A 27,916-nucleotide genomic window follows, 5' to 3' on the forward strand; every position below is an offset into this window, starting at 1 on the left:
TGAGTGGTTACCAAATATGATTCTCTTTGCTGCATTATAGCCAAGTACCTATATTCTCATTTGAAAGATACTGTTCCTAACTTTGATTCATCTTGGTGAATGAGATAGTCTTTCCAGTTACAAAAGAAACCAAAAAATGGGACCCCACTTTCATCTAACATTTTTTGGACTGAGTACAGCATCCCTAGTCATCTTTGATCTCTTACCCTACCAGCTCTGAGTAAGCCAGGAAATGTGCAAATGCTCAAAGGGGGGAACAGCTCAGCCTTTCAGTGCTTAAGTCAGAGAGGCAGAAATTTTCACTGACATGAATGCCTTTGTCAAGTGACTGTTTCTCCTGAAATCCCTTGAAGTTAGTGGGTAAATCCCATGGCTGTAAATTAAAATGCTTGTAATCCCTTCCTTATTTAGATCCAAGAACACTGGTCAGCTACAGTGTCAGTGATGAGTGTATCCTGGATAGGAGTGGTTGTGCTTTTCTGGGGAATATCAAAGTGCATTCAGTCAGTAGGGACAAGGAGCCCTTGGAGGATGTACAGGAACTGGGTTTCTTAGGAATGCTGAGCTGGACACTTAAGACTTTAGGCTCATCTTTCATTAGGTGCTTTAGCAAGAAACACCCAAATAAGAAAAAGGAAGACCTCCATCCTTTTGAACTTGCACTTCACCTGCACTTAAAGTGTTCTGTGGTTATTGCCCCCCCCCAATACACCTGGATGGATGCTACATAAACACCTGCAAGTTCCCTTCTGTGGCTATCATCCTCATACACCTGGATGGCTGCTGCACAAACACCTGCAGGTTCTCCTCTGTGGATATCATCCTCATACACCTGGGTGGCTGCTGCACAAACACCTGCAGGTTCTCCTCTGTGGCTATCATCCTCATACACCTGGATGGCTGCTGCACAAACACCTGCAGGTTCTCCTCTGTGGCTATCATCCTCATACACCTGGATGGCTGCTGCACAAACACCTGCAGGTTCTCCTCTGTGGCTATCATCCTCATACACCTGGATGGCTGCTGCACAAACACCTGCAGGTTCCCCTCTGTGGCTATCATCCTCATACACCTGGATGGCTGCTGCACAAACACCTGCAGGTTCCCCTCTGTGGATATCATCCTCATACACCTGGGTGGCTGCTGCACAAACACCTGCAGGTTCCCCTCTGTGGATATCATCCTCATACACCTGGATGGCTGCTGCACAAACACCTGAAGGTCCCCCTCTAGCAGAGACTTAGAGAGAGCACACAAGGTTCTGGGGAGTCTCAAGCACCTGAGGCAAAGGTAAGAAGGAAATTTTGATCACTTTTCTTATCGTTGTACTTGCCCTCAAGGAGAATGAAGCCCTGTCATTTTTCTGCAATGTGGATAAATCTGGAAAGAGTTGAGTTAAACAAGTCGGGAACCACACAATAAAACACACACATATGCATGCATTTGTGGTGGCTTAAAAAGTTAATGTTATACAAGTAGAGAATATAATTCTGGCTACCAAAGTCTGAGGAGGGTAGGGCAGAGGAGGAAAAGGGCAAAGGGGTATGATTAGGGGAAAGTGATAACATCTAATCTTCTACTGCACAGTAGGATAACTATACCTGACAATAACTGAACACTACATATAGCTGGTAAAGGCTTTAGAATATTCTCTACACAAAGAAAGCATAAACACTCAGCTTATAGATAGACCAGTTGTCCTAGTCTGACCAATGCACATCAGGTATATGCACTGAAATATCACAGAGTACTATATATATATTCACAGAATATTAATATATATTCTAGTACTCTATGAACATATATATCACAGAATATTAATATATTCTAGTACTCTATGAACATATATATCACAGAATATTAATATATATTCTAGTACTCTATGAACACACACACACATATATATATATATCATGCATCAATGAAATGTTTTCAATTAAATTTTTAAATGTTAGCACCAAAGGGTATTAAAAAATTTTTTTCTTTACATTTTATCACATTCCAGTATCTAGATCCTTTGCTGAATGTTTCTTGAGAAAGGGACATCTACTCTATGAATCTCCAACCCTGAAATAGTGAGCCAAAGAATCTAGCAATGTTAAGATCCTGCTGTTCACCTTACAAGGAAGATTTCTACAAACTTGACCTGACAATCTAGAACTTTACCCACCAGTTATACAGAAGAAATTCTGTAGACATTATCAGTAGGGCAGACAGTAAGTTCATACCTAACACTATTTTTAAAAGTAGTTCTCAAGTTCCCACAAGGAGCTGGAAAGACAGATCTGCCATTGAAGTACTTCACTTGTAAGTGTAAGGACCTAATTTTAATCTGTAGTACCTGTAAAAAGCCAGGCATGGTTGTACATGCTTGTAATCCCAGCACTAGGAATGCAAAAAAGAGTAGATGCTTGACTTGACGATTGCTGGCCAGCTAACCTAGCTTACTTGGCAACTTTCGGCGAAAAGGGGGAAAAATTGAAAAGACAAAGAAAACAAGAAGGTGGGTAGTTCTTGAAGACAGATCCCTGAGTCTATTCCCTTCACATACACATAAGCATAAAGAACAATGTATTTTCCTCTCTCTCTCTCTCTCTCTCTCTCTCTCTCTCTCTCTCTCTCTCTCTCTCTCTTTCTCTGACTTCCCATCAGTTTATAGTCATTAAGATTAACTGCATCACCCCCAGCAGGAATGACCACTACAAGGTAGACCTAGATAGTACACACAAAGTTAAATTCACAAGCCTAATAGAAGCCACTAACCCATTTGGTTCCAGACTTGTGCTTAAGTCACATATCTGTCTGCTTCATTTCCTCAACTATTAAAAGTAAGATACGTTATCAATTTTAAAAAACGATGTGCAGATGACAGGAGACAACGTACTAAAAGAATAATATTGGCCCTGAGAAACACTTTCTCCTTGACTCAGGCACTCACACAGTCCCATGTTATCACCTATGAGCTAGCTAACAGGCTAGAGTGATACCAAGGAATTTTGCAGCATTTGGTACCAAACTGTTAGTGATCACCAATAATATAAAGATCTCATTGCCTGCATATGAGGTACATACACATATACATAAAAGTTTAAGATCTCATTAGCTATTTTGAATTCATGACTATTCTAGCAAGAAATTGTATGTATGTATGTATGTATGCATGCATGCATGTATGTATTTGCACAATACAACGTGGCTTGATAAAATTCCTCAGGAAAGTGGCTTAGGGGGCTGAAGTTATGGCTCAGAGGTTAAAAGCACTGGTTGTTCTTCTAGAGAACCTAGGTTCATTATAGGACCCACATAGTGGATCATAACCATCCATTATTCCAGTTCCATTTATCTGAGGCCTTCTGCAGGCCTCCAGACATAGCAGGCCTACATATGCTGAACAGATATGGATGCAAACAAAATACCCATACACATTAAAAATAAACAAAAATTTAAAAGAAGGTGGTTCAAATCAATAGCAAAAAAGCATTAAACTTAGTATATTTCTTTTAGTAAGAAAGGTGAAAGGTAAGGTGATTTTATATATTTCTTATATTTTTACATTTACATTTCTCTCTTGGATTTTCATCAATGTTTTCATTAAAATATTTTAACTTAGCTCCTGCCAGCCTTTTAATAAAGATCTACTTAGGACAGTTTTCATTAAATGAACTTTCAGACTCACTGTCTTTATAACAGCAATGGCCAGGAGCATCTGGCAGAACTGTATGGAGTTCAGCAAGACTACACAGGAGCAGAAGGACCTATCAGTGATACTGGCATTGCTGTTTCCCTAAGAACAGTGCCATCACAAGGCAAGCCAGGGTGAACTTGGTTTTAGACAATGGTCTTAGCATACATAAAAATCATTCTGGCTAAGGTGACCCTGTGCAGAGATGGGACATCATCATGCTCTTGATTCATTTGTTGACAACATGAAGAACTGGTAGACCAGATGGCCTTTCTAGTACCTGTGAGTCAATGGGAAAATGTGTGGATGAGGGCTTCTTGGGCAGCCTGTGCTCGTTAGCTCTATATGGCTTCAAAGTTGACTTTAACTAAACTAGTACATCTTCCAAATAGATCCACCACCAGCCATGAACTGCAAGTGTTCAAAAGCAATTGGGGCATGAGTTCACTTTGCCTTTGAGGCATGGAGCTGGCACAAGGCTTATTTAGACCATTACATCACGGCTTTGCCAGCTGAGGGAACAAAAGATAGGAGGTGATTTTATTACCATAACGTGTACTGAATGGAGGAAGCTAAGGCCTCACATTTCCACTTGTCCTTAATCGTATGAGTTCTCCTATATGCTTCGTGCAAAGGTGAAACTTTGCTTCCAGGTGAAACAGAGTATGAACATGTTTTTTATATAAAAAAATTTGCAGAACAAAGTCTCAATTCATTCCTGTGTCTGATTCAAAATTGTATTTCTTGGCAGCTAGAAACATGGATGAGAAACTGACAGCACCCATAAATGCCAATAGCCACCAGTTTTCTTCTGACCACAGTGAATGAGACAGTGTGACTTTCAAACACATCTCTGTGGTCCTTGAATAACTTATGTGTTAGAATCTCCTCCTATGCTTTCACTGTTTATGCCCCTTAAAGGCTTAGAGCTAAGGTGCCCATAGAAGAAAAGGTAGTCCCTAAATTAACTACTAACTTTAGCTTAGAATAGAACCAAAACTTAGCACATAACTCTAAATCTAGATGTACAGCAAAAAAAATGACAAAGAATTTAGAAAGAGGCATTTCATCATATGGGAGGAAGAGCATGAGAGTTAAATAACATAAAGTTTACAGTGGACAAGGCACATATTGCAAACACAAGTTAAGTCAATATGCTATCACTACCATTGTTCTGTCTTTGGGCACAGGTCATCCTTGCCAGTGCCTGTGCTGTAAAGCTTCAATTCACTCACATAGTGAGAAATTACTAATATGCTTTGCCTTTTTTTTCCTTGTAGGTTTTGATTTACTACCCTTTGTGTGTGTGTGTGTGTTACATTTATTTCCTCCAGCAGTTTTTTGTTTGCTTGTTTTAAGTTTCAACTTATTTTTAAGGTGATTCGGAGTGATATGACATCTTCCTTTAGAAAACTCTATAAAATGCCTATTAATTATTGAGTAGAGTATTCTTCAAAGAGCCATGAGCAACGATTTGTGTCTCTTTGGATAATCATGATCAACTCTTTGCAGACAAATGTTCCATTTCATTAAATCACATTCTTTGTGTCTTCACCATGAGAGCTAGGTTTCAAGCCTACTGTGATAGGCTGATTCTAGACTCTATCTGGAGACATGGTTGAGTCCTTGTAACTATCTCATAATTTATACCAAAAGATGAGCACAAAGAATCTAGGAAGGAAGATGAGAGTAGGAAGTGTTTGCCTTCCTCCTGTGTCTCCACTCCAGGGACAGCTGGCTATGCTACAGCTGTCCTGTGGCTTTGTGTCCTTAGCCCTGTGATTACAAATGTGTACCTTACCACATACATTGCCATCATATTCTGAAGGCAAGAGGAAGGACTTCTGAGCCTATACTACTAGTAGTCATTAGGTCTTGTCACAAACTGAGTTTTCCTGGACATCCACCCTCAGGTGGCCTGCTAAGAAATTGCTGTCACATTGCCAAACTTCACAGTTTATCACTAATAAATCTTCCTTTATTTACTTATGTAGTTTGTTAAGTGGTTGATTATCATCTATTTTCCTCCTTAGATTACTTGAGTATAGTTAAGTATTGTGTACTCAATGTCCAGCCGTGGACACTGTAAGATCTCGATAGGCAATTACTAGATGTTGAACGAATGAGGAAAGGGTGGTAGACCAGTTGTAGTCTGCCTTCTCATACCTTGCCTGTGTCTGTTCTAACTTCATTAACTGGCTTGCAATGTCTGGTTATGAGGTTACTAGGCATTTGAAAGCCTGTTCCCATGTGTCTTAGTTAGGGTTTCTATTTTTTGTTACTGTGAAAAGACACCATGACCACAGCAACTCATATAAAGGAAACATTCAATTGGGGTGTCTTAGTCTTCAGACTTAGTCTTCAGAGGTCTAGTCCATTATCATCATGGTGGGACATGGAGGTATGCAACAGACCTGGTGCTGAAGGAGCTGAGAATTCCACATCTTGATCCACAGGCAACAGGAAGTAAACTGAGACTTCTGGAGTATCTTGAGCATGGGAGACCTCAAAGCCACCCCACAGTGACACACTTCCTCCAACAAGGCCTCACATATTCCAACAAAGCCACACCTCCTAATAGTATCACTCCCAGTGAACTCATGGGGGCCAATTACATTCAAAGTACCACATCATGTATATCTCTCTCAGGCTTCCACACTACAAAATCTACCATCTTATACATATGTATGCTTATGAAGGCCTACCTTGGAGGGCAGTCCTACCCCACTGTCTCCACAGGAAAGACTGAACTTATAGGCCCTAAGATTTATGACAGGAACACGGAGGGAATGAACTACAAAAGATCTTTTTTGTTCTTCCCTCAGTTGGACTCTCATTTGAAATACTATCCTTTTTTTTTTTTTTTTTTTTTTTTTGGCTATAAATAATATTGCACCTTGGCACTTTGATTCTCTTTTTGATTTTTGTTTGATTTTTTTTCCTGTATAGAATCTTAGAACCCTGTAATAATAGTGTGCTGGAGCTGCTTGACAGGCAAGATGAGAATTCCCCAGTGCCCAAGAACAGCCCAATTAAAGTAACCCCTCATGCTGTTTTCTTCATCGCTGCTTAAGTCAGACTGGGATTTTCCAGTTGAATGGGTCTGTGTATGTAAAAGTCAGTAATTTTGTTATCTACATGTGGAAGGACATTGTGTTCTACAGATTCTCTCCTCCAAGTCCACTTAATACCTTCTGTATCTCGGAACTGGAAAGGAGACTCAGCAGTTAAGAGCACTTGCTGCTGTTGCAAGAAACCAGGGTTCAGATCTAGGTATCATCATGGTAGCTCATAAACATCTGTACCTCCAGATCCAATGCTTTCTTTCTGATCTCCATGGGCCCCAGGAATAACATACATTCAAGGAGAACACTCATATACTTAAAATAAATCTTAAGAAAAAAAAAACTATATTACAACTTCCTTCACCAAGAGACTATATTTCATTTGATAAAGGACAACTGAAAGCCAAGACTTATGACCACCATCATCAGTGAACTCTGGGAACATATCATATGGAGTAGATAAGAATGAGAGATCACAGCTGGAAAGGCTGTCTGGATCCTTTTGCACCTCCAATCCAGTACCACCACCCCACTCAAGTCCCTGTCTACCGGCTTAGAGTGAGGAGTCTATGTTTCTGCTCTAGTCAGAAAAGCAGACTCACTTAACTACATGTCACTCTCTGTGGCATGGCAAGAATCAGTGACACTTTTGAATAGTATACTCTGCTCAACCTATATAAAGTACATCTCACAGAAAAACAAATATTTCACATCTGTCAGTACCCGGAGGAGAAAAATGTTTTTAGATAGAGTGTGTGGAGGTTCAAACCTAGCTAGAGCTTTATACATGCTAGACAAGCATTCTAGAACCAAGTTATATACCCATCTCTGGAAACTTATTCTTGAATCTGTGACATTGTACCATCTTCTTTATGGTAGTTGCAAACAGTGAAGGGTGAAGTAATACTACAAAATAGAAACTAGCAAGACGCCCTGACACTAGCCATATAAACGCACATCTAACACATGTTATCTTCATATGATATGTCAATTCCCACTTCACCTGAAATGTAAGTTTGTGTAATTAGATACTGTTTGAAAAATGGATCAAGAAGAATTTGGAGAGTTTTGCTTGATGTTCATTTACTATTTGTTTTCTACTGTCATCTTCATGATGAGACACAAAGTAAACTTAAGGCAAATAATACTTTGTCACTAAAGACAGGGGAAGTTCTTAATGAAACATATCAAGACGCAGATGTCCAAAACAGTCAAATTTATAATCATAAATATGCTAAACCTTTAATTATAAAATTTAGATATTTTATAGTTTAGTCACTTCCTGAAACAAAAATCATTAAAGTCCAAATGTTCAACAGAAAGCCTATTTCAATTCAATGTGGACAGCCCTGGAATGCAACACAGAGCCAGCATTGGCTCTCTAAATACAAAAGCATGGCTCTGGACTGTACATTTTTATCCCAGAAAGCCCCACAAAACAGAGCACACAAAGTGAGAAGCATGTTTTGAAATTAAGCACGTCACTGGAGTATGAAATCATTCCATATTAACTTTAGTACAAAGAGGAGGAATCAAATAAAACTGGTCACTGCTTTAGCCATGATGTTTTCTTTGTGTTTATCTGTTTCTTCATTTTTTCCTAACAAATCTCACATGATTAAAATTAGGTGTTTAGGCTACTAAATATTTTTCACCTGGTCTACTGACAGTTGGCAGTAAGAGCCACAAACCAAGAAAGGTCTGGGACAAACAATGGTCAGACTGCAGGAGACTAATCAGAAATCTGTTGTCGGCAGTGTAGATGAAAGGGCCTCTCCCAGGCATACAAGTGCTCACATGTTTCGAACTGCTGTTTTACAGATGTTCAGATGAGACTCTTGGTAGAGTCAGGCTAGCCCGCCTGAAAGACACCACCCATGCTGCTGGTTGCCATTTTATCCACTCATCCTACATACTAGCTTCTCTTGAAGATGCCCTCCTGCTCCACTAGGCAACCTATCCTAGGGATCCATGTGGGGAAATTCTAGGCATAACCTATAGGTTGAACTATTGGAAACTACTGCCTGTGCACTCATGTTCACTTCTTAAACATAAAGTTTGACTATGTGTAGCTTACAGACTTCAGTAAGTGACAGCATCCAACATAACCTTCTAGACTTCTCTGTCTCTTTCACATGGGAGTTTAAACTCACAAAAAGCTCAGTCTCTGAATAGCAGTTTATTTATTTAAAAAATATACCGACGAGGGCAGAGAGTGGAGAGTGGAGGTGGGCAGTGACAAAGAAGAGGGAAGAGGTCCCCTTTGAGGACTGGTACCCGTGACGGATCTCTAGTGGCTTGTGAAGCTGTGATGGCTCTAACACAAATCCGTCTACTCACATGTCTAACCTGGCTCAGCCTGTGATGAAGGCAGTAGCCCAGTCTGTATCCGTGGGGGCACTGAGGATCAGGGCCCTCAGCACTACCCTGTTTGCTCATTCCAGGATAACCATTCCTGTTTCTTGTATCCTTCATGGTAATAAACTGGCAATTTGCATAGGATTTAGTGACAATGACAATCCAATCCCTAGAAATGTTAAGTGCAACAAATAATGTGGACATGGGGTGCAATCCCTTTCTTCCTGTCAGGGAGACAGGGGTGCAGATCAAATGACCTGGCACCCTGCTCAGATCTGTGAAACACTCTGATCTCTTCCATTGGCCCCTCACACTCAGTGAAATATGCTGCAGAGATACAGTCATTTCCATTTGATGGAGAAAGAAACTGAGACCTAGAAAGGTTTAAAACTATTTGTTCAAGATCATGCGGTCAAGGCAGAGCCCAGACTAACTTTCAAGTTCTTCACTCTTACACCATTATTTTTATCCAGTTTCCCTTTAACATGGGAAGGAATGGGAATTACTTGATGGGCTAATTATTATTTGTTTTGCTCCCACTCACTGAGCCTGTTTCTATGCATAATTTCATTTAAACACCCACTGAAGAAGCAAGTATTATTTCTTAAGGAAACCAACCTTTTTGGAGCATCTCTTGTTCTCCTCCCGCTAAAGCCACATGGCACTGGGTCCCTATAGCATTCATGTGACATTTTTATCACTGATGAGTCTTGATTCTAACCGAGTTTTTACATGCCAGTCTACACTAATATCCACAAAGGCAGGAAATCAACCAATCTACATATCTGCAGAGCAGTGCATTAGAGAGGCTCAGTTCGCATCAGTCACCATGACTAAAGCATAAATTTTTTACATAACACAGAGCTAAGTTTCAGTGCAACATGTAAAAATAAGAAGTTACAGCAGGTGTAGTGACCCTTACCTATAACCTCAGCACTAAGGAGGTGGAGGCAGAAAGATTAAGAGTTCAAAAGCATCCTTAGTTACATATTAAGTTTGATGACAGCCCGGGCTACCTAAGACAACACACACACACGCACACACACACACACACACACACACACACACACACCAAAGTAGGGGGTAGTTCAATTGATTATTTGGTTAACCATGATTCTAGCTAATCATATTTCTGCTATAAGTTAGACATATATGCTTTCAAAACACTAGGCTGTAACCCACCAAAACATGAGTGTCTTACATGGAACTAATCTGATCCCCCAACTATTTCTTGCCTGATGCTTTCTTACCTGATAGCATATTGTCTGTTTTTATTGAAGGAAACTTCAAAGTCATCTCATGCTTGTGCCGATGAATCATCAGATGGTCCTCTGTTGGGAAACGCTGTTGAGTAAATAGAGAGGGGAATGGGAGAATTTCAGTTTGCAACACATACCTGACATCACAGAGAAGAAGACAGCATCAAAATCAAGACAGATAAGACCAAAGGGGAGGGGAATCCGTTCTGAAAAAACTGTTATCACACTAGCAAATACGGTTTATAGTTCCACGCTGATTTATTTACACCCATGTGCTAGCGGGGAGGGTGTCCTTCCTCCCCACTATATGCAAATGTGCATTATCGTGCCCATTTGTTTACCGAAAGCCTTGCCTGTGCAGCACAGGATTACTGATAAGTGGTCTCTGCTTCTAGTCATTCTTTGGTTCCCTAGGACTTTCCCAGAGTGCTCTGCTTCCTACATAAGCCCAGCTGGATTTCCAGGGCACTGCAGAACCTGTGTGTTTCTTGAGAACTAGAGGTTTCCATCTGGGGGGGGGGGGGAGAAAACTTTTCAAGTTCAAAGACTTTGAACTTTGCCTTAGCCTTTGCTAAAAAATGAAACAGAAAGTGCAAAGGGGGCCCTGTTGAAGCACTGCGCCCCAGAGCCTGGCTCTGTTAGGGAGTCTCCTAAGGAAAGACACCAGTGATGAAAGGAAAGCTTCTTGTGATCCTGAAATGTGACTAATGGCAGCAGAGAGTATCACATCCAAGATGAAAAAAGGGATGGAGATCTGGGTAGCACTGGGGATATGTAAAACCATGTGGAACTTTTCTGTAGTAGTTACTGTTTTACATAAGAGTGTAAAATTAAGTCTAAAGCATGATAAGTGCACTAGACATTATCTGCAGATTAGCCAAAAATAAGAGAAACGCATGACATAGAAAGAATTTTGATTTATGTCAGACTTTGGGAAAGAACTCCATGCCATGCTTAATTTTTTAAATATATCTACTAATGTACACCATGACGTCTTTACGGTATGTTTCTGTTTATGAAGGCCTAGTACCCATATTATCTGTTTTTTTTTTCAAATTATACATATGACTTTATAGCAACATGACAAATTATTTGGGGTGTCCTGTACTCTACATACTGTAGTCAGCCTGTATTTATTTGAAAATTTCAGGGAATGATGTTAGAGTTGTCAAAAATGTTGTTTCCAATTATTTGGGACTATTTCTGGCTCTCCTATGTTGAATATGGCCATATGAATGAGTCTGTCCATTGCATCATGAAGGAAAATGGCCTGTCTTCCAAAGACAAGTGTCTGGTCAATTGTCATTTCCCCGCCTTACTCATAGCATAGCAAGGCGACTCACAGCAGAAATAGTGGCCCCTTGATAACTGTAAATCTCTCAAGGGTTATGATGAATTATAAAGGACAAAAAAGTGTTTTCTAAAAATTTTACCAAAAAAAATATAGCCATCAGTAACAAAAATAAGCTTTGCGGTTTAGCTATAATTTGTTATTGAGTATACGCTAGTATAGCTAGCTCAGATGAGTATGTTTGTAATGACTGAACTGAATGGAGTTTTTATTTATTCAAGTTTGATTTGTTAACATCAAATATAAATATAGAAAAAGAATACATAGTGATGGACATTTTGGACTCTAATAATTTGAAAAGTAACTTTCAGAACTCAGGACAGTCAATACGACTCTCTATTACCTTCGTACACCATGGTTGAAGTATTTTCTACAAGGAGAATAGATTTGTGGTCAAACAAGGGAGTTCACTGTGCTGAATCCTATCAAAGGTTCTGAAAGTGGTTCTTGGTGTAAGCATCACTTATATACTTGATGATTGGTCATATTCTAAAGAGTGACACTTGCACCCGACTTCCAGTGAAACAGAGGTATACTTTATATAACTTCAGGTATTTCTGTATCATCTATCCTCTTGATTTTCTTAACACCAAATATTTAACATTGGTAAAAATGAGTTAGAGAAAGAAATTAATGTAATAGAAGCAATATGGTAATATCTTTCAATTAATAAGCCATTCTAAAATTTATTATTGATTCTATATGCATAAATGTTTTGCTTGCATGTGTGGATGATGTGGAAGGTCCTTCTGTATGCCACAAATATGTGTTGCTTTTGCTGGTTGATGAATAAGGTTGCTTATGCCTATAACAGGGCAGAATATAGCTAGGCAGGAAAGAAGGCAGAGTCAGGGAAACACCATGTAGCCACCAGGAAAGCAAGATGCGAGATAACAAGCCACGAGCATTCATGATAAAATGTAAACTATTAGGAATGGGTTAATTTATATGTAGAACTAGCCAGTAAGAAGTCTGAGACACTGGCCAAGCAATTATATTTAGTATTAGCCTCTGAAAGATTATTTCATAAGTGGCTGTGGGGATCAGTGGGCAGGAGAGAAACCGGTCCACTGGGACTGGGAGAGACAGAGAAAAACTTCCAGCTACACATGTCTGTGTGCCGTGAGTGAACCTGGGATCTACAAGGCCAGAAAAGAGCAACATATCCTGCTGCACTGGAGTTACAGATGGTTGTGAGCCACCATGCGAGTGTTAGGGACTGACCCAGGCCTCTGAGACAGCAGCCAGTGCTCTAACTACTGATCTATCTCTCCAGATTTAATAAGCTGGTTTTTCTTTTTTATAACATCTTGCAAAGATTTTTAAAAATTATATATTTTTGGACTATGGATGTGGGAGGGGTACTTAAAAGTGAGTACAGGTGTCCGCAGATTAATATTCCGCCAGCTATGACACTCAGAACTACTGGCTGATGGCTACATTGTCACTCAGCTAAAAGATGGACATGGTTTTATGTGTGTCAAGATAAAAGAAAAACTTCCATATAAAGTAGATGCTGACTTGCAGATATAGCAACATATCCAAAGCTGTGAGGGAAGTTTGAGTTTGAACCCTTAAAATCAAGATACCTTAACATAAATCCTGATTTCTTACATTTATTCAACATTTCTCATGGTCCACTTAACCTTGTTAATGAAACCCCTTGGCATCCTTCTTCAACAAAACATTCAAGGGTATTCAAAACTCAACCTGTTCAAGAACTCAGGGTGTGAGTCTGTGATAAAGTACTTGCCTAGGATATGTGAGGTCCTGGGTTTGAATCCCCAGTGCCACACACACAAAATATGTAACCCAAAAATGAGCCACACTCAGTCCCCTCACACTTCTCTTGCGACTTGGCAGATTCTCCCTCTGTCCCCTCTTGGCTCAAGTTAACTGAGGATGTCCACTGCCCCACAGGACACTCTGCACCCTGTTTCCTTGGCACAGTTTCTTGCTGTTGACTAAACTTACACTGACTATCCTTTCGCAGGCCACCATTAGATCATTCTGTTTCGGCACAGCCTCCCGCTCCTGAAAGGTTCCTCTATGCCATTACTTCAGCCCCCTCGACACCCACTCACTCACTAATCCCTTCCAATCAGGCCTCCACCCTCTGCCTCCTGCAAGCAACTGACTGCCAAACCCAACAGCCTTTGCTCCATCTTCCAGCTATATCCCAGCTCCAACAGTGTAGGACACCAGTGACTACATGTCTTTGGCATTGATTTATTTATACCATGCCTGGCTGTGGTGAGGGAAAGGTTGCTTAGAGCAATGCATGAAATAGAGCGGGAGAGCATCAGTTAGAAGTTGTGGATCCAGAACAGAAGGGGTATAAGAGAACAAAGCTAAAACCCCAATGAAACCAAGAGCAAGTGTGACCCTAGAGGACATCTGGCAACCTCTGACGACGTTTCAGTTGATCACAGCTGAGGATTGCTAATGAGGTCTGGTGGGTTGAGGCAGGGATGGTGCCATATACTCTACAGCACACAAGACATTGCCCACATCAAAGCGTTACTTGGCCTCAGATGTTAATAATGCCAAGTTTGGGATAGTGTGTGTGTGTGATACAGGTCAATACTTATGAATAGATATCTCTCTCCTGTCTGACTTTCATGAATCCTGCACATGGCTAGAAACTCTTTACTGGCATGCTAACCCTGGACATACCTGAGAATCTCAACCTAGCCTGACCCCTCCTTTTATTTTGCTGTTCCATAGAAAAGCCTTCCAATTATCCCCAGTAAAATGAGTTCCCCAGTGTGATCTGTTGCTTCTTTATGAAAAAAAAAATTGAAACCAACTAGTTAATTGATAATTTCATCACATGACTACATATCTGAAGCCCAGACCATAAGGTCTGTGAGAGCAGAGATATGTGTACTTTCAAGAGGTAGCTATAATATCTAGATACACGCAGGTAGGTACCCAGAACGTGTCTAGGTGGCTTGCAGTAAACGAAACTTAGTGTCTATTGTCAGAGACAAGTAAAGGAAACCCCACCAATTATCTGGGTTCCTTTAGACAAGGAGGCTTCCCTTTGAAGAAACTGAGGGGGTGTTCTGTTTTAGTTAGGAACCAGGTTTTAACTTAGTACAGAGATATTCTGCATTTACCATGGGAAGCCCTTGTCAGGATTTTCCCAGTTATGCAGCAACCCACACACATTACCCTAGTATTTCCTACTTCAGAATGGCTTTCAAAATCAGTTTGCTCCAAAATATGTTTCTCTACTTCCTTTCTTGTTCACGAGTTAGAAACAAACATTGGCACAAAAAAAAAAAAAAAAAAAAAAAAAAACCCTCTAATGGAAATTCCAGAGTCTTGTTGCTCAGCAGGTGATAATATTGGTGACAATGTTTTGTGTTTCTGTCACTTTGTTCCTCTAAAAACACCTCCTCAGATTCTCTCAGTATCCTCCACGAACTCTGGGAAACTATAAAAAAGGTACTCATTTTATTCCTACCTCACCTTAGACACTGCCCCTCATAAGACTGCCAACCCTATCATGTGAACTGGAGGGCATGAGCCTTGGTTTCCTTGAAGGTACAGGAAAATAAGGGAGTGAGTGCCATCTCCCACATTAGCAAAATGCTTATGCACACACTCTGAAACGTGTCCTATATCCCATAGAATAAAGATCTTGGTATTAAAAACTACCATTTCAACATATCAAAATCCTTAGAAAATGGTACTATCCAAAGATGGACTCTTAAGTCAGGAGCAGAATAAGTCACCCTCAAGTTTTAAAAATAGAACATAAAATTTGAATTTCACATAATAGGCATGGGCTCTAACATAAAAGACTTAGCAGCAGCAGCACTAGTGATTACAAGAGTGGATATTAACTGAATATTTACTGTGTTCATGCCCTATATTAAACACCCTAGAGGCAATATTTCATCTAATGTCCATACTTTCCATTTGAAGAGAGTTATCAGAGACCCTCAGATTCAATCCTGCATTCCAACATATCCATTCCTCTTAAAAATCCTACACCCAAGAACTCTAGTTTGAGAACAGCATAGTAGTATTCCTTTCTTCAAAAAGGATCCAGAATTCAGCCCACAACTATGAGGCATCTCATCAAAAAAGCCCAGTAGGTATGCAATTGGCGGCTGTGAAAAACACACCACCTTCCTCTTTCTGAATGAGCGCCCAGCGGAAATGGTGGGCACAAAGCTTCAGGCTTGTTTCCGGAAGAAGTTAATCATAGGGATGTCAGCGCTGCTGCCTTTCGGAACAAAAGGGAAGTATTTCAAACTATAAAGTGTGATCTAACAGTGAAGATGAGAATCATGATGTTTGTGATTAGGAATACTTTGAAAAGTATTTCAGCAAAGAAAGAAAACCCCGTGGACATAGTGGCTCAATGAGAGATGCCATCCCACGGGAAGACAGGACCATGGGGATCCGCACACTCACCTGGGAGCAGCCAGGAGCACTGCAGACAAATGGCCTCTCCTGCTCCAAGTTCATCTTGGATTCCTCATAAATCTGAAAGATTAAATGGAAACAGAAACCCATGAATATCGCCCTTCTTATGCTTCAGATGCACGAGAAAGGCTATCACTGGGAGCCTTCTATTGCCATTCGCCCAAATGAGCAAGTTGCACATGAACACCTGAATACGGCCATGTTTTAGGTTTGTTGGGTCTCCCGATTTGAGTTCCTAGAGTGCTCTTTTTACTGCATATTTTTTTTTTTAAAAAAGGCATCTGCTTGCTAGAGTCTAAAGCCTGCCTCTGGAAAGCTGACTGGTGGGTGCTATTGCTAGGTAAGACCCCAAATTTTCAGCAAGATTCCAAGGCAAAGAAAACCTCCCACTTCCCCCACCCACCCACCCCGGAGTCCTATGGAACTTTGAAACTGGCTGCTTGGGATAGCCAGAGGGAAAACTTCAATTCTGTTTAAATTTTGAGCATGGTCACAATCACCTTTAGAAATGACCCTGAATGCCAATAAAAAGTGTGGTCAACATGGCACTCTGATTAGCACATCTGTTGCTGTGGGCGTTGTTTCTTTTTAATGACAGGAAGGACCGTGCAAACTTCAGTTACATTATTTAGATGATTTGCTAAATACTTTTAAACCAATTTTAGATTTGTGTATATTTATTACATGTGCTTTGAATGGTATGTGGGTCTAGTGCTGAGTTTGAAAACCTCCTGCCTAAGCACAGGGAGGAATCTGTTTCTTTAGAATGCTGCCTGTGGGTGATTCCAAAAGGACAGGGACAGTCTGGCATCATGAAGGAATCTCACTCTGCTGAGGGAAGCAAATACATCTAATTTGTACATGTTATACCATCTTCCCCAAACACTTATTCTTTAGGGAAATATATGCATCCTTTCGCTTTTCCAAAACAGAAAGTGAGCATGTTTACCTTAGATAGCATTGCCAGTCAGATACTAAAACACAAATCTAAAACCAGAGAAATAATGTAAACCCTCTCCCAGCTGCAATTCCCCAGTGGCGTGCATTTTCAACTAAGCAAAGTCCCACTTGTTCCTATAGAACAGTAGTTCCCAACCTGTGGGTTGAGACTCCTGTGTGGGGTCGACTGACTTTTTCACAGGGGTTGTATCAGATATCCTGCATATCATATATTTACATTGCAATTCAAACAATAGAGAAATTACAGTTATTACATAGCAACAAAATAATTTTATGGTTGGGGGGTCACCACAAGATGAGGAACTGTATTAAAGGGTTGCAGAGTTAGGAAGGTTGAGAACCCTGCTGCAGAAGGCCTTCCCACTGGCTGCCGCACAATATAGTGATTAGCATAATTTTAAGTCTTTTCTATATTAAACATTATTATGTAAATCCCCTTCTGTGTTCACTTATATTTTTCTTATGAGTTAATGTTTTTAATTTTTCTTTTTCAGTTGACACGTATTTATGAAGAATAAGGAAGAAATTTCACAACTCATCTGCAGCCTCTACTGTTCAGATTGGGGTAATTAGCAAGACTCCTTCAAACACGCTGTCTGAGTGCTTGGATCCTTTAAATTCCTCCCCTCTACTTCTTCATGATGTATGTGAAAGGGTTCCCTAAACCTTACTGTGTTATACTTATGAGAAAAAAAATGATACCCCAGTGTGTTTGGAATCTTTCTGCTTGCTTTTGTCTGAAGAAAATCATGAGCAACAAAGATAACTTCGACTTTTTTTATTTAGTTTGCCTTGCTGATCATAGAACATCCCTCCTTCCTGTGACAGGAAGTAAAGAGGAATATTTTTTTATTGGGCAAGTAGATAAATTAGCTTAATAAATATAATAAACTAGCTTATCCACTAATTCGGTCTGCCATATTTTTCTAGAATAACAACAAAGACTTTTTGGTGCTCTCCAGGGACAATGCTTCTGTGCCCGTGAACCTGAAGTGTGCATGCAATGGCCTCATGTGTCAGCCTCGCTCCTTTATAATGGGGGTAGCAATATTCATCTTCAGCCCTTTCGTTCCTATATCTGATTCCTTTGTTTGAAGCTTCTAAGGCATTTTAAGTCATGGAGAAAACAAGGTACCTTGGAGGTAAGAGAAATTTGTGGGTGTTACTGGAACCTCACTTTAATATGAATCGGTCGCTTTGTGTAAAATTACAGATTACAGTTTATTCCCTTGTTTGCCTGTGTGGCTCTTTCTTGGGTACCACTTAAGAAATTTGTTTGCTAATGTTATGAAGGAGAGTGTGTTTACAATCAAAAGTTAGACTACACAATAGTCAAATGGGATAGTTCTATACATGTACTTTATGGCTGACATCAGGGGGTAGAATTAATGATAATTAAATGAATGTCCCAGCAACAGCTACTGCTGAGGCTCGAAAGATTTAACAGGCCAACATGAGGAAAGCATTGGCCAGACTCAGGGGCTAAGTCTAAGGAGAAGTTGTCTTTCCCTGTATTTGCTGCTCTAACCAAATCCTTGACTGACCAACATGCTGGTTTTCCCCATAAATCCAGACTTCTTGTTCCAATACTCTATAGCTCTGGTTGGCATCAGCATTGACCTCCTTAGTCATCAGCTATAATTTTCTGCTTCAAATGTCTTGGAATCAAATTCCAGTGCTCATATTTGGATACATATTAGAGCCCAGTCTCATAGACTTATTCTGTGGGATTGAGCCTATCTCGTATAGCTGTCATGTTTCAAGGAATATGATCAATATAGCTTGATAAATACTGACATGGGTTAATAACAAGAAATTATACTTCCAGAGACTCAATATGAGAAATACAAGGTCTCTTCTCAAGCAATATAATCATCAGTACATTCTGCTGAGTTACTACTGTCATTCTTTTGATTTTCCAGACACAGATGAACCTGTAGCAATTTATTACATAGTATGCACTAAGTACAGAGCAAATCTGTTTGGCAACTTAATATTGGGATAAAAGTCTTGGGGCATACAGCCATTGCTAATTTAGAGTAGGTTTTATGGGATCAGCGAGGTCTGATATGAGTGGGTGTATGTGTACCGTAGAAACCTCAACTGCTTAATTTTGATGGTCTGCAGTTTCCACATGCAGACTCTGCAAATAACACTCACTTGCTAATTCCTCCCCATGTAGGTGCTTGCAATAGGTTTTCTAGATGCAACCACTCTGCCATGTAGGACTCATTACTTTTATCAACTGGCATGATCTAGTCTGATGCACTAGTCAAGAGGCATGGTTGAATTTTACAGTCTATTATTATGGTTTTTTCCTAGTGCATAGTGCAGTAATTACACTCTCAGACCCCTGCTGAAGCTCCACACAGGTTCTTTCATCACCCAGCTAGTGGGCCAAGTGATTCAGACAGGCTGTAGCCAGGTTGTTCCACATTGGGCCCTCATCCTCTCATTTCCCATTCAGTTGTTTTACTGGCTGGGATTTTTTTTTTAATAAACCAAGTTTGGTTTGGCAGTCACCACAGCCTGGGCTCCACTGCCCAGAGCTTCCATTGTAGGCGTTCAATAAATATTTGTGGAATGGATAATGAATCTTGAATCATCACAATAAATTGTCCTAAACAGCCTCTGTTCTCAACTCTGGAGGCAACACTACCAAGTTTTCAGAGAGGTGAGAGGTTGTGTGGGCCACTGATTCCTCTTGTCTCTGGGTATAATCTTTAAAAAAAAAAATCTCCCAACCTTAAGAGAAAGTCAACATTGCTTTTTTGGTGGGAAAAAAAAAAAGAAGTAGGAGGAAGCTAATTTCTATCTCTTCATTTCATCACAGACATTACAACCAAGAAGACCTGAGTGCCTGGGTTGTCTGTGGTTCCCTTGGGATGAGCATGTACCCCCCCCACCCCCAGCCCCTTGTGGCCCTCGTAAAGCACCCTTTGAGAAATCCTGACTCTGGCTGCACTGATGAGTAGTTCCTCTGTGGCAGATGTTCACATACCTTAATAGTTTATAAATGGTACCATATTAATTGCCCTTTCCTAAAGTCATGCTCACTGTTCAGCTACAACAAATGCTTCATGAGTCTAGTTTCTCTCACCCTTTTGGAAAACAATTAAAAATCCTAATAGCAGTTTATCTCACACAAAGTGAGCAGACATTTTCCCAGTTGACAAGGAGATGACAGACTTGATTTACAGTTCGAATCCTCCACTGACACTGCATTCCTCTGGCTGCTAAGTGAGCTAGAATCTCTTTCTTTGTCCAGGGTTTGACCCCACAAATTCCTGGTCTAAAATGGGAAGTTGGTCCATAATGATCGAGGTCACCAATCCATCACTAATCCAACAAAGCTTTGTTGGCCACTAAGGATATGCTTGGAATGACTATGTCAGAAAAGGCAAATACTGCAAGAAGAAGATGCTATTAAAAACTTAGAGTGTCAAAAAAAAAAAAAAAAAAAAAAAACACCCTAAATACATACTTGAAATGTCACGATGACATCTGAACCAGAGTCAGCATCCTCTGGTTTGCAATGATCAACCCAAGGGGGAATGTTCCAGCATCCAGCTCAGATGCAGCATACCCAGTCCTTTGTTAACCCTGAGTTCTAATCTTAGCGAAATGGTTGAGAATTACCTCCAATAGAGTCACACAGTGATGGGAGATTTAAATGGTAAAATACTAAAAGTATTGTTTGTATTTGAAAGCCTAGCACTAAAAATGATAAGGATGTCTAAGGCACAAACTGATTGCCAATGAACACTGATCTACTAATGTCTCCATCTCCGTCATTTACCTGGTTGTGGGTACAGTATAGATCTTGAAGTTTAACCTTTGGCTAGCATCTATTGTCCTACCAAGAGACTAGATGGAGTCTTCTTGGCAGAGTTCTCCTGAAACAACCCCCCTGCTTTGTTGAGCCTCCCAGACACTTGAGTGAGCTCCAGAGAAGCAGACTGTCCCCCGAAAACTCCCAAAAAGAGGCTCAATACTCCTTTCCCTGAGAACAAAGATGATTTAATTAACTAAATTCATTACAGGCAAAGCCAATTTGGTTTTAGTCAGAAAGATAAGGCACAGACCGTATACAATAAGAAACCAACACACTCACCACAAACACATTCTACATTCATTTTTATTCTAACATGCCCAACTCCATCTCACGGCAAAGATGCAAGGCACGGTGTCAAAAGGAATTGTATTTTCGGTTTGGGGCTAAGGCTTTTCTTGAGAATGGCACTCTAACTCATATTTCCGCATCTGTAAAATGGGATCATAGTAGCCAACCCGTTTGTAATCAGAACCCTTCATAGAAGAGCTGTCGAGAAAGAGAACTGACAGAAGCTGAGAAAAGAAAGCCTAAATGTCTGGGACTTCCAATCTATCTTGATTTTCCAAACCTGAATATTATAGCTTCAAATATAAAAAATAAGTGCCCTTGAATTTCAGTCCAAGAAAATCACTGGTTTTGTGAATAGGTCTTTGTATCTCTCCCAGTGGCTCTGTTCTTATCTTGCAATGTGTCTTCTTTATGTAAAACTAACACTTTGTATGTCTACTTTTCTGTGGGTCTCTCTCTCTCTCTCTCTCTCTCTCTCTCTCTCTCTCTCTCTCTCTCTCTCTCTCTCTCTCTCTCCTAATCTTAGCTCTGCTGGTAGAAAGATAGGGTCAGCCTGTTTCCTCTGTTTCCTGCCCCCTGTGTTATTCTTGACGTGCACTGAAGTTAGAATCTGAATTTCATTGGGCTAGTATTATTTGCAGCTGTGTGACCTCTTTAACCCTGCTTTTAAAAGTGACATTTCAGCCCTCCAGCTTGAAACGCCTGTATGCTGCAAAGTTTTCCAACCAGAGAAGGGCTAGGCCCTGGAGTGAGACTGTCCCTCGCAAGTGCAAGTTGTGACAGAAGGCGGTGGGAACAGGGTGTGGCTCTGCATGGCTCCCATTTGGCACTCCCTCCCAGAGGTATAGAGTTGTACAGTGCTTGCCTGGAGCACAACGCGGCTGTTGCATTCAAACCCAACAAGACTGCTTGTAGAAATGGTCACCATCCTTTCATGTCCTCCTAAGCTCAGGCTGCTACAAGCTGAGCCACAGAGCTCTCTAGGACTGTGTCACTTACTCCATCATTACAGAGACTGTCAAAAGTTCCCTTCCCACAAGGCCCCTGTTCCCAGAAGGAAGGATTTCCAAATAGCTTTCATCTCTGGAAACTGACCCGGATCTTACTCCCCAAAGGAGGCCCTAGAAGGAGTGAGTGCTGGGGACTCCCAGCCTCTCCCAGCCTTCTGCAGGGGTTTGTGGTTTTATATATGTGGCGTTTATAACATATATTGGAAAGCATTCCAGGGGGATTGGGTTTTCATATGTTAGAGTCCTCTCTCTCTCTCTCATTCTTTAAATGTTCCATATGTTTCTTGAGGTATTTTTTTTTAAGTCATGGGATAATTGGAGCTTTTGTTCTCCCTAATCCTTTCTTCTAACTTTCCTATCTATGGGTTCAATAGTTCAGCACATACTCGCTGAGCCCAAGTGTAAGGCATTAGCTTTGCAACACAGAAAAGCCCTAGCATGTGTCTGCCTGAGTGTGCACACTCAGATCTTTTTTCTTCTTGCTTCTGTCCGGTACTGTGTATTTTTGCAGAACATCTCCCATCTCCAAGAAAACTATGTTTGACATGTGTGTGGTTAACAAAACACTAGGGTGGTGATTCTCTGGTTTTTAAGGAAGTATTGAATGTAACTAAATCACTTGGCTTGTTTCTAATGGGTCTAAAGACAACCTCAAAAGGAAACACAGCCTGCTTTCTTACAGCATCCAGGACCACCAGCCCAGGGGTAACCCCATCCACAATGGGCTGGGCCCTCCCCCATCAATCATTAATTTAAGAAATGCTCTATATAGGCCTACCTATAGCCAGATCTTATGGAGGAGGCATGTCCTCATTTGAAGTTCCCTCCTCTCAGATGACTCTACCTTGGGATCAAGTTGACATAAAACCTGCCAGGACAGAGGTGATCAGGGCTTAGGGAGGCATCTTTACTTGCCCAGCAAGTCCACTGTTGACTTTTAAAATAATTGGCCTTAGGAATCCTCAGTAGGAGAAAAATGTAACAGCAAAGAAATGAAATGCAAAACTGTGTGTGTTCTCCACAAGGTCAAAGATGGCTTGCCGTGAAGCCATTTTTCCCAGCTCTGGTCTGTACCACACTGTAGTTTTCCTTTGCACACATAGAGTAACACATTCTCTAATGGAACTGCTTTGTTTCCAAAGAGTCACTGTTTGGGGGGGGGGGTATGTTGATTTGTAAAGTTTTAAGATTTATTTCTTTTTGTGCATGAGTGTTTTGTCTGTGTGCTGTGTGTATGCATGGTGCCCACAGAGGTCAGAAGAGGGTGCTGGATTGCCTGAAACTGGAGTTATAGGCAGTTGTGAGTCTCTGTGTGGGTGCTACGGATTGAAGCCTGGTCCTTTGCAAGAGCAGCCAGTGCTCTGAATCACTAAGGCACCTCTCCAGTCCCTCTCAGCTACTTTTAAAGAAAGGAAATATCTTAAGCTATTTTGAAAAATCACCATGTTTTAATCTTGGTTTTCTGCACAACCATGCAAATGCTAGATAGTTCTGCCTAACAAGTTGTTACATCTCCAGGAAAAATGTATACTTGGTTCCTGCAAAATGGGCTAAATAAAATAGTCAAGCCACTCCTGAATTTGAGTGATATTATGTGAGAATACACCAAACACGATGGCAGTTACATCAAGCTTTGTTTATGGCAGGGCCAGGAAAGGACGGTTTTATCTTAAGGTTGACTCATTATTACTATGAGGATGATCCTATGAAAATGAATGGTTTTTGCCCTTGGTTCCAGCAGAAATCTGACATTCCTTGGAGGTATTCTAAAGCAGCCTAAAGTTCGGTTAAGAGGTGCCATCTCCCATTATTAGTCAAATACATAGTCAGATATATCCCAAGATATGATTCAGATTCCCAATGTACGATGTCTCAAATATCAAGCTTGTAAACACTTTGAAATACTGGCAGATCATTTAAAGGCCATGCTAAGCCAAAACTAAGAGTCATGTATGAGAGAGGGTTGGCCTGGGGTCAATATTTAGGCTAAGATAGGCTTGTATATCTCTCCATGCCTAATCCATAGAAGAGAAAAATGGCTGGAATAGGAGGTTATTTTTAAAATCAATGTATCACCAGTAGCTCCAGTGTCCAGGTAAGTTATCATACTACTGTGAGCCTTGTGGGCATAGCAGGGCCAAAACAGAACCAGCATGCCTGCTGCTCACTTTATGTCTTTTCACTAGTGACAGGGGCCTCTCCTGCTCATCACTGGGTGCTCTGGTTTGCCCTCTGTTACAGTGTTAAAACACTCACCAAAAGCAGTTTAGGAAGGAAAGGTTTACTTGACTTACATTTCTTGATCACAAACAATCATTGAGGGGAGTCGAAGCAGAAACTCAAACAGGGTCAGAGGCAGGAATCATGGAAAAAGCTGCTAACTGGGGTACTCCCAGTGGCTTGCTCAGTCTGCTTTTTCACACAACCCGGAACAGCCCAGGGGTGCTACCACCCACAGCGTGCTGGACCCTCCCACATCACTCATGAATCAAAAACATACCCCAGAGACCTGATCACAGGCCAATCTAATGGGGGCAGTTCCTCAGTTAAAGTTCCCCTTTCCCAGATGACTCTAGTTTGTGACAACTTGACACAAACTAACTGCCAGATGGAGAGTATAATTTATCATATGGAGCATGTTTTTCTCACTATTTGGTTTGTGAGGGGTTGGGGGTGCTGTGAATTGAACCCAGGGCCTTAGATATTATATACCAAGCAAAGAGCTGTAGCCCCTTTCTCTCTGACTTTAAAAGAAATCACAACAAATTCTGAATTCTCTTTTATGCTGCTGTTACCATCAGCTATTGGTTCAAAGGAGACCTATTATGGAAATATGTCTCCAAGCTAAGTTCTCAGAAAGAAGCCTAATAAGCAAAAGAGAAAAGGAAAATACACAGTCAGATGTCATATATTTTTAGTCTGTTTGACTTTATTGGGAAGTTAATTTTATATACAGAATATAAAGCACATACATATTTGATATGTAGAATAGTTATTCAGACCTCAAGACAAATCGTTTCACCCCCTATAAATTAATTCAGGACTTAAAAAGCAAGTCTAATGCCTAACTAAACTGGAGGGACATATTGTGTCACAGGAACATAATACAAAATTCAAGCCTGTTTCCCAAAGGGTTATACAGGAATAATCTCTCTCTCCCTCCCTCCCTCCCTCCCTCCCCCCCCCCTCTCTCTCTCTCTCTGTGTCTGTGTTTACATGTACATTTGAGTATGTGCAAGTGGGGGCCAGAGGACAACATCAAGTACCATATTTCTTTTTAAAGAGAGTCTCCTACAGGCCTGAAACTCTCCAAGTAGGCTGGACTGGTTGGTCAGTGAGTCCCAGAGATTTGCCTGTCCTCTATCTCCCTAGTGCTAGAACTAAAAGTGTACACCACCATACTCAACTTTTAAGGCAAATAAACGGCAACGAACAAACAAAGCATGAGTTCTAGGGTTCAAAGTTAGGTCTTAATTCACAGACTGAACCGTCTCCCATCTCCCTAGACCCTCAGTTGTATTTTTGAAAATCATTATATCATTCCCATGACTCATGGCTTCCTCAACTTCCAATTAAAATGGGTCCCTCACAAAAGCCAAGGAGCTCACTAAACACCCTAAAGGAAATGCAGGGAGAGAAAAGACTTTGTTTTAAACCTGCACCCATGAGAGGTGAACAGTGCACCAGACCCCATTCATCAAAGGCCTAAACCATTAACAGGCCCCAGAGCACAGATAAACAACAGCACCCATTCCCATTCGGAGACCACACTCTAAATAAGCAGTGGCAGGAAAGGTAGGTGTGTGTGTGTGTGTGTGTGTGTGTGTGTGTGTGTTGTTGTTGTTGTTGTTGTTGTTGTTGTTCTCCAAAATGTAGGGACTCCCACCAAGGACAAATGTGGTCTCTTTGCACTGGTTAAGGGTCAGGCTGTCAGGAACACCTAGAACTGCACTCTCCCAGGACGGAGGAGACATGCTACAGCTGTTGGCTGGGTATCCCAGGAAGAGTAGATGGGATAAGGCAGAATGGGCAGAGATAATCAGACAGGCCACTGAATAGCTAAATAAAAGGAGAGAGGAGGCAAGCCGGCTCCAAACCCAGGAACAGATCTCAACTATGCTCTACAGAGATTGGAAGACTGTTCGTTGGGACATCGTTCACAGGCTCCTCCGGGGACAATGGCCAGTGGGACAGTGATTGAGCACCTGTCACACTGAACTTGGTCACATATGATTCTATGCATGGGGTAGGATGGGAAACCCAGGACTTGGGTATCATTCATCTTTTTCCTTACAGCCACCTACCAAGCACAAGACCTCATGCTAGGAGCATGAAGGATCACTTAGCTCAGCATCTGAGCCTCGATGTCCAGCACGGGAGGGGGGGGGGAGGCTTGCGTGGTGTCTGGGGTGGAAGGTAGACTACTAAAGGCTGTATGTAGATTTAGCAAAGTTGTATGACAGTTCACAGGTTACTTCATTAACTGCATCAAATGCCATACATTCTCCTCATATAGCTAAACACTTCTAACAAGATGCCAATACCACACAGGCACACACAGTCATACATGCACATATACTCCCACAAACTCACACACTCACACATTCTTACCCACACACTAGCCCACACACTCGAGCTCTTTGTATTGTTTTAGAAGTAAGGGTTTATGTATTTCTTAAGTTTTCAAAATGAAGCATTAATTTTTATTTTAGTTGAAATAAAATAGGACTGCATTATTTGTGGGTAGCTTAATGTTGTGACCAGGGGTCAAATTATTTATTAGAAGATCAACAATTAAATACCAACTCCTTCATTTGATAGGTGTGTGATCTTGCACAAATTACTTAATTTATCTTAACATTATTCTCCTCACCATAAAAAAAATACTCTGGGGATTAGAATTATGGCTTAGCAATTAGGAGCACTGTCTAGTCTCTTGCTCTGTCTTTAACTGAAAAAAGTTATACAATATATTTTTATCATGTTTTCCTCTCCTACAAATTCTTCTAGAACTTTCCTACCCCCTACCTACCCAACTTTATGTTTTCTCCATGTTTCTTATTTAAGAAATAAATAACAATAACAAAAACAAGAAACAACAGCTAAAATACACAAAAATGGTAATCAAAACAATATAAAGAGGACCAAGTTGTGGTTCCAAGCACCCACAAGGTGGCTCACAACTATCCCTAGTTCCAGTTCCTGGGCATCCAGTGCCCTCTGCTGGCTCTATGTGCACACAATGCACATATAAACATGCAAACAAAACATGAATACACATAAGGTAAAAGTAAATAAATATTTAAAGAGAGAGACCTTATACCATGTTGGCATTGTCTGATGGGGTGTTGGGAGACTGGAGAGTGGAGATAGGAAAGGACTTCATGAACTACACAGTGCTATCATGCTGATTACTGTTACACATTCAGTGTGTGCACATGGAGTTGTCAAGATGTGGGTGACATGAAGAGCTATGTCCACACTTAACAGCATGCGTGCAAGACTGACTTCTGAAAGGATGTTGGGTAAATATTCAGAAAGGTCCTGATATGCTGAGATTTTTTTCTGATAACTCAGCAATTATCAAGATCTTTACCAATGAGATTTTCACACGAAGCCTACCAGCCTCCTTGTCTTTGCCCTCTTCATCAATAACTCTTCTTGT

The 27,916-nt window shown here is 40.8% G+C and overlaps 1 protein-coding gene across 1 annotated transcript in view; it reads right to left on the reverse strand.

Annotated features, from left to right (window-relative positions):
• Creb5 (cAMP responsive element binding protein 5) overlaps window positions 1–27,916 on the reverse strand; it is a 385,475-nt gene that overhangs the window by 292,171 nt on the left and 65,388 nt on the right. The window contains 2 exon segments of the mRNA XM_051202852.1: window positions 10,356–10,449; window positions 16,147–16,218. Of these exon segments, the coding sequence (XP_051058809.1) occupies window positions 10,356–10,449; window positions 16,147–16,218 (166 nt within the window).

Source organism: Phodopus roborovskii, unplaced genomic scaffold, assembly GCF_943737965.1.
Source record: "Phodopus roborovskii unplaced genomic scaffold, PHOROB, whole genome shotgun sequence".
In the NCBI taxonomy this organism is placed as follows: Eukaryota; Metazoa; Chordata; class Mammalia; order Rodentia; family Cricetidae; genus Phodopus; species Phodopus roborovskii.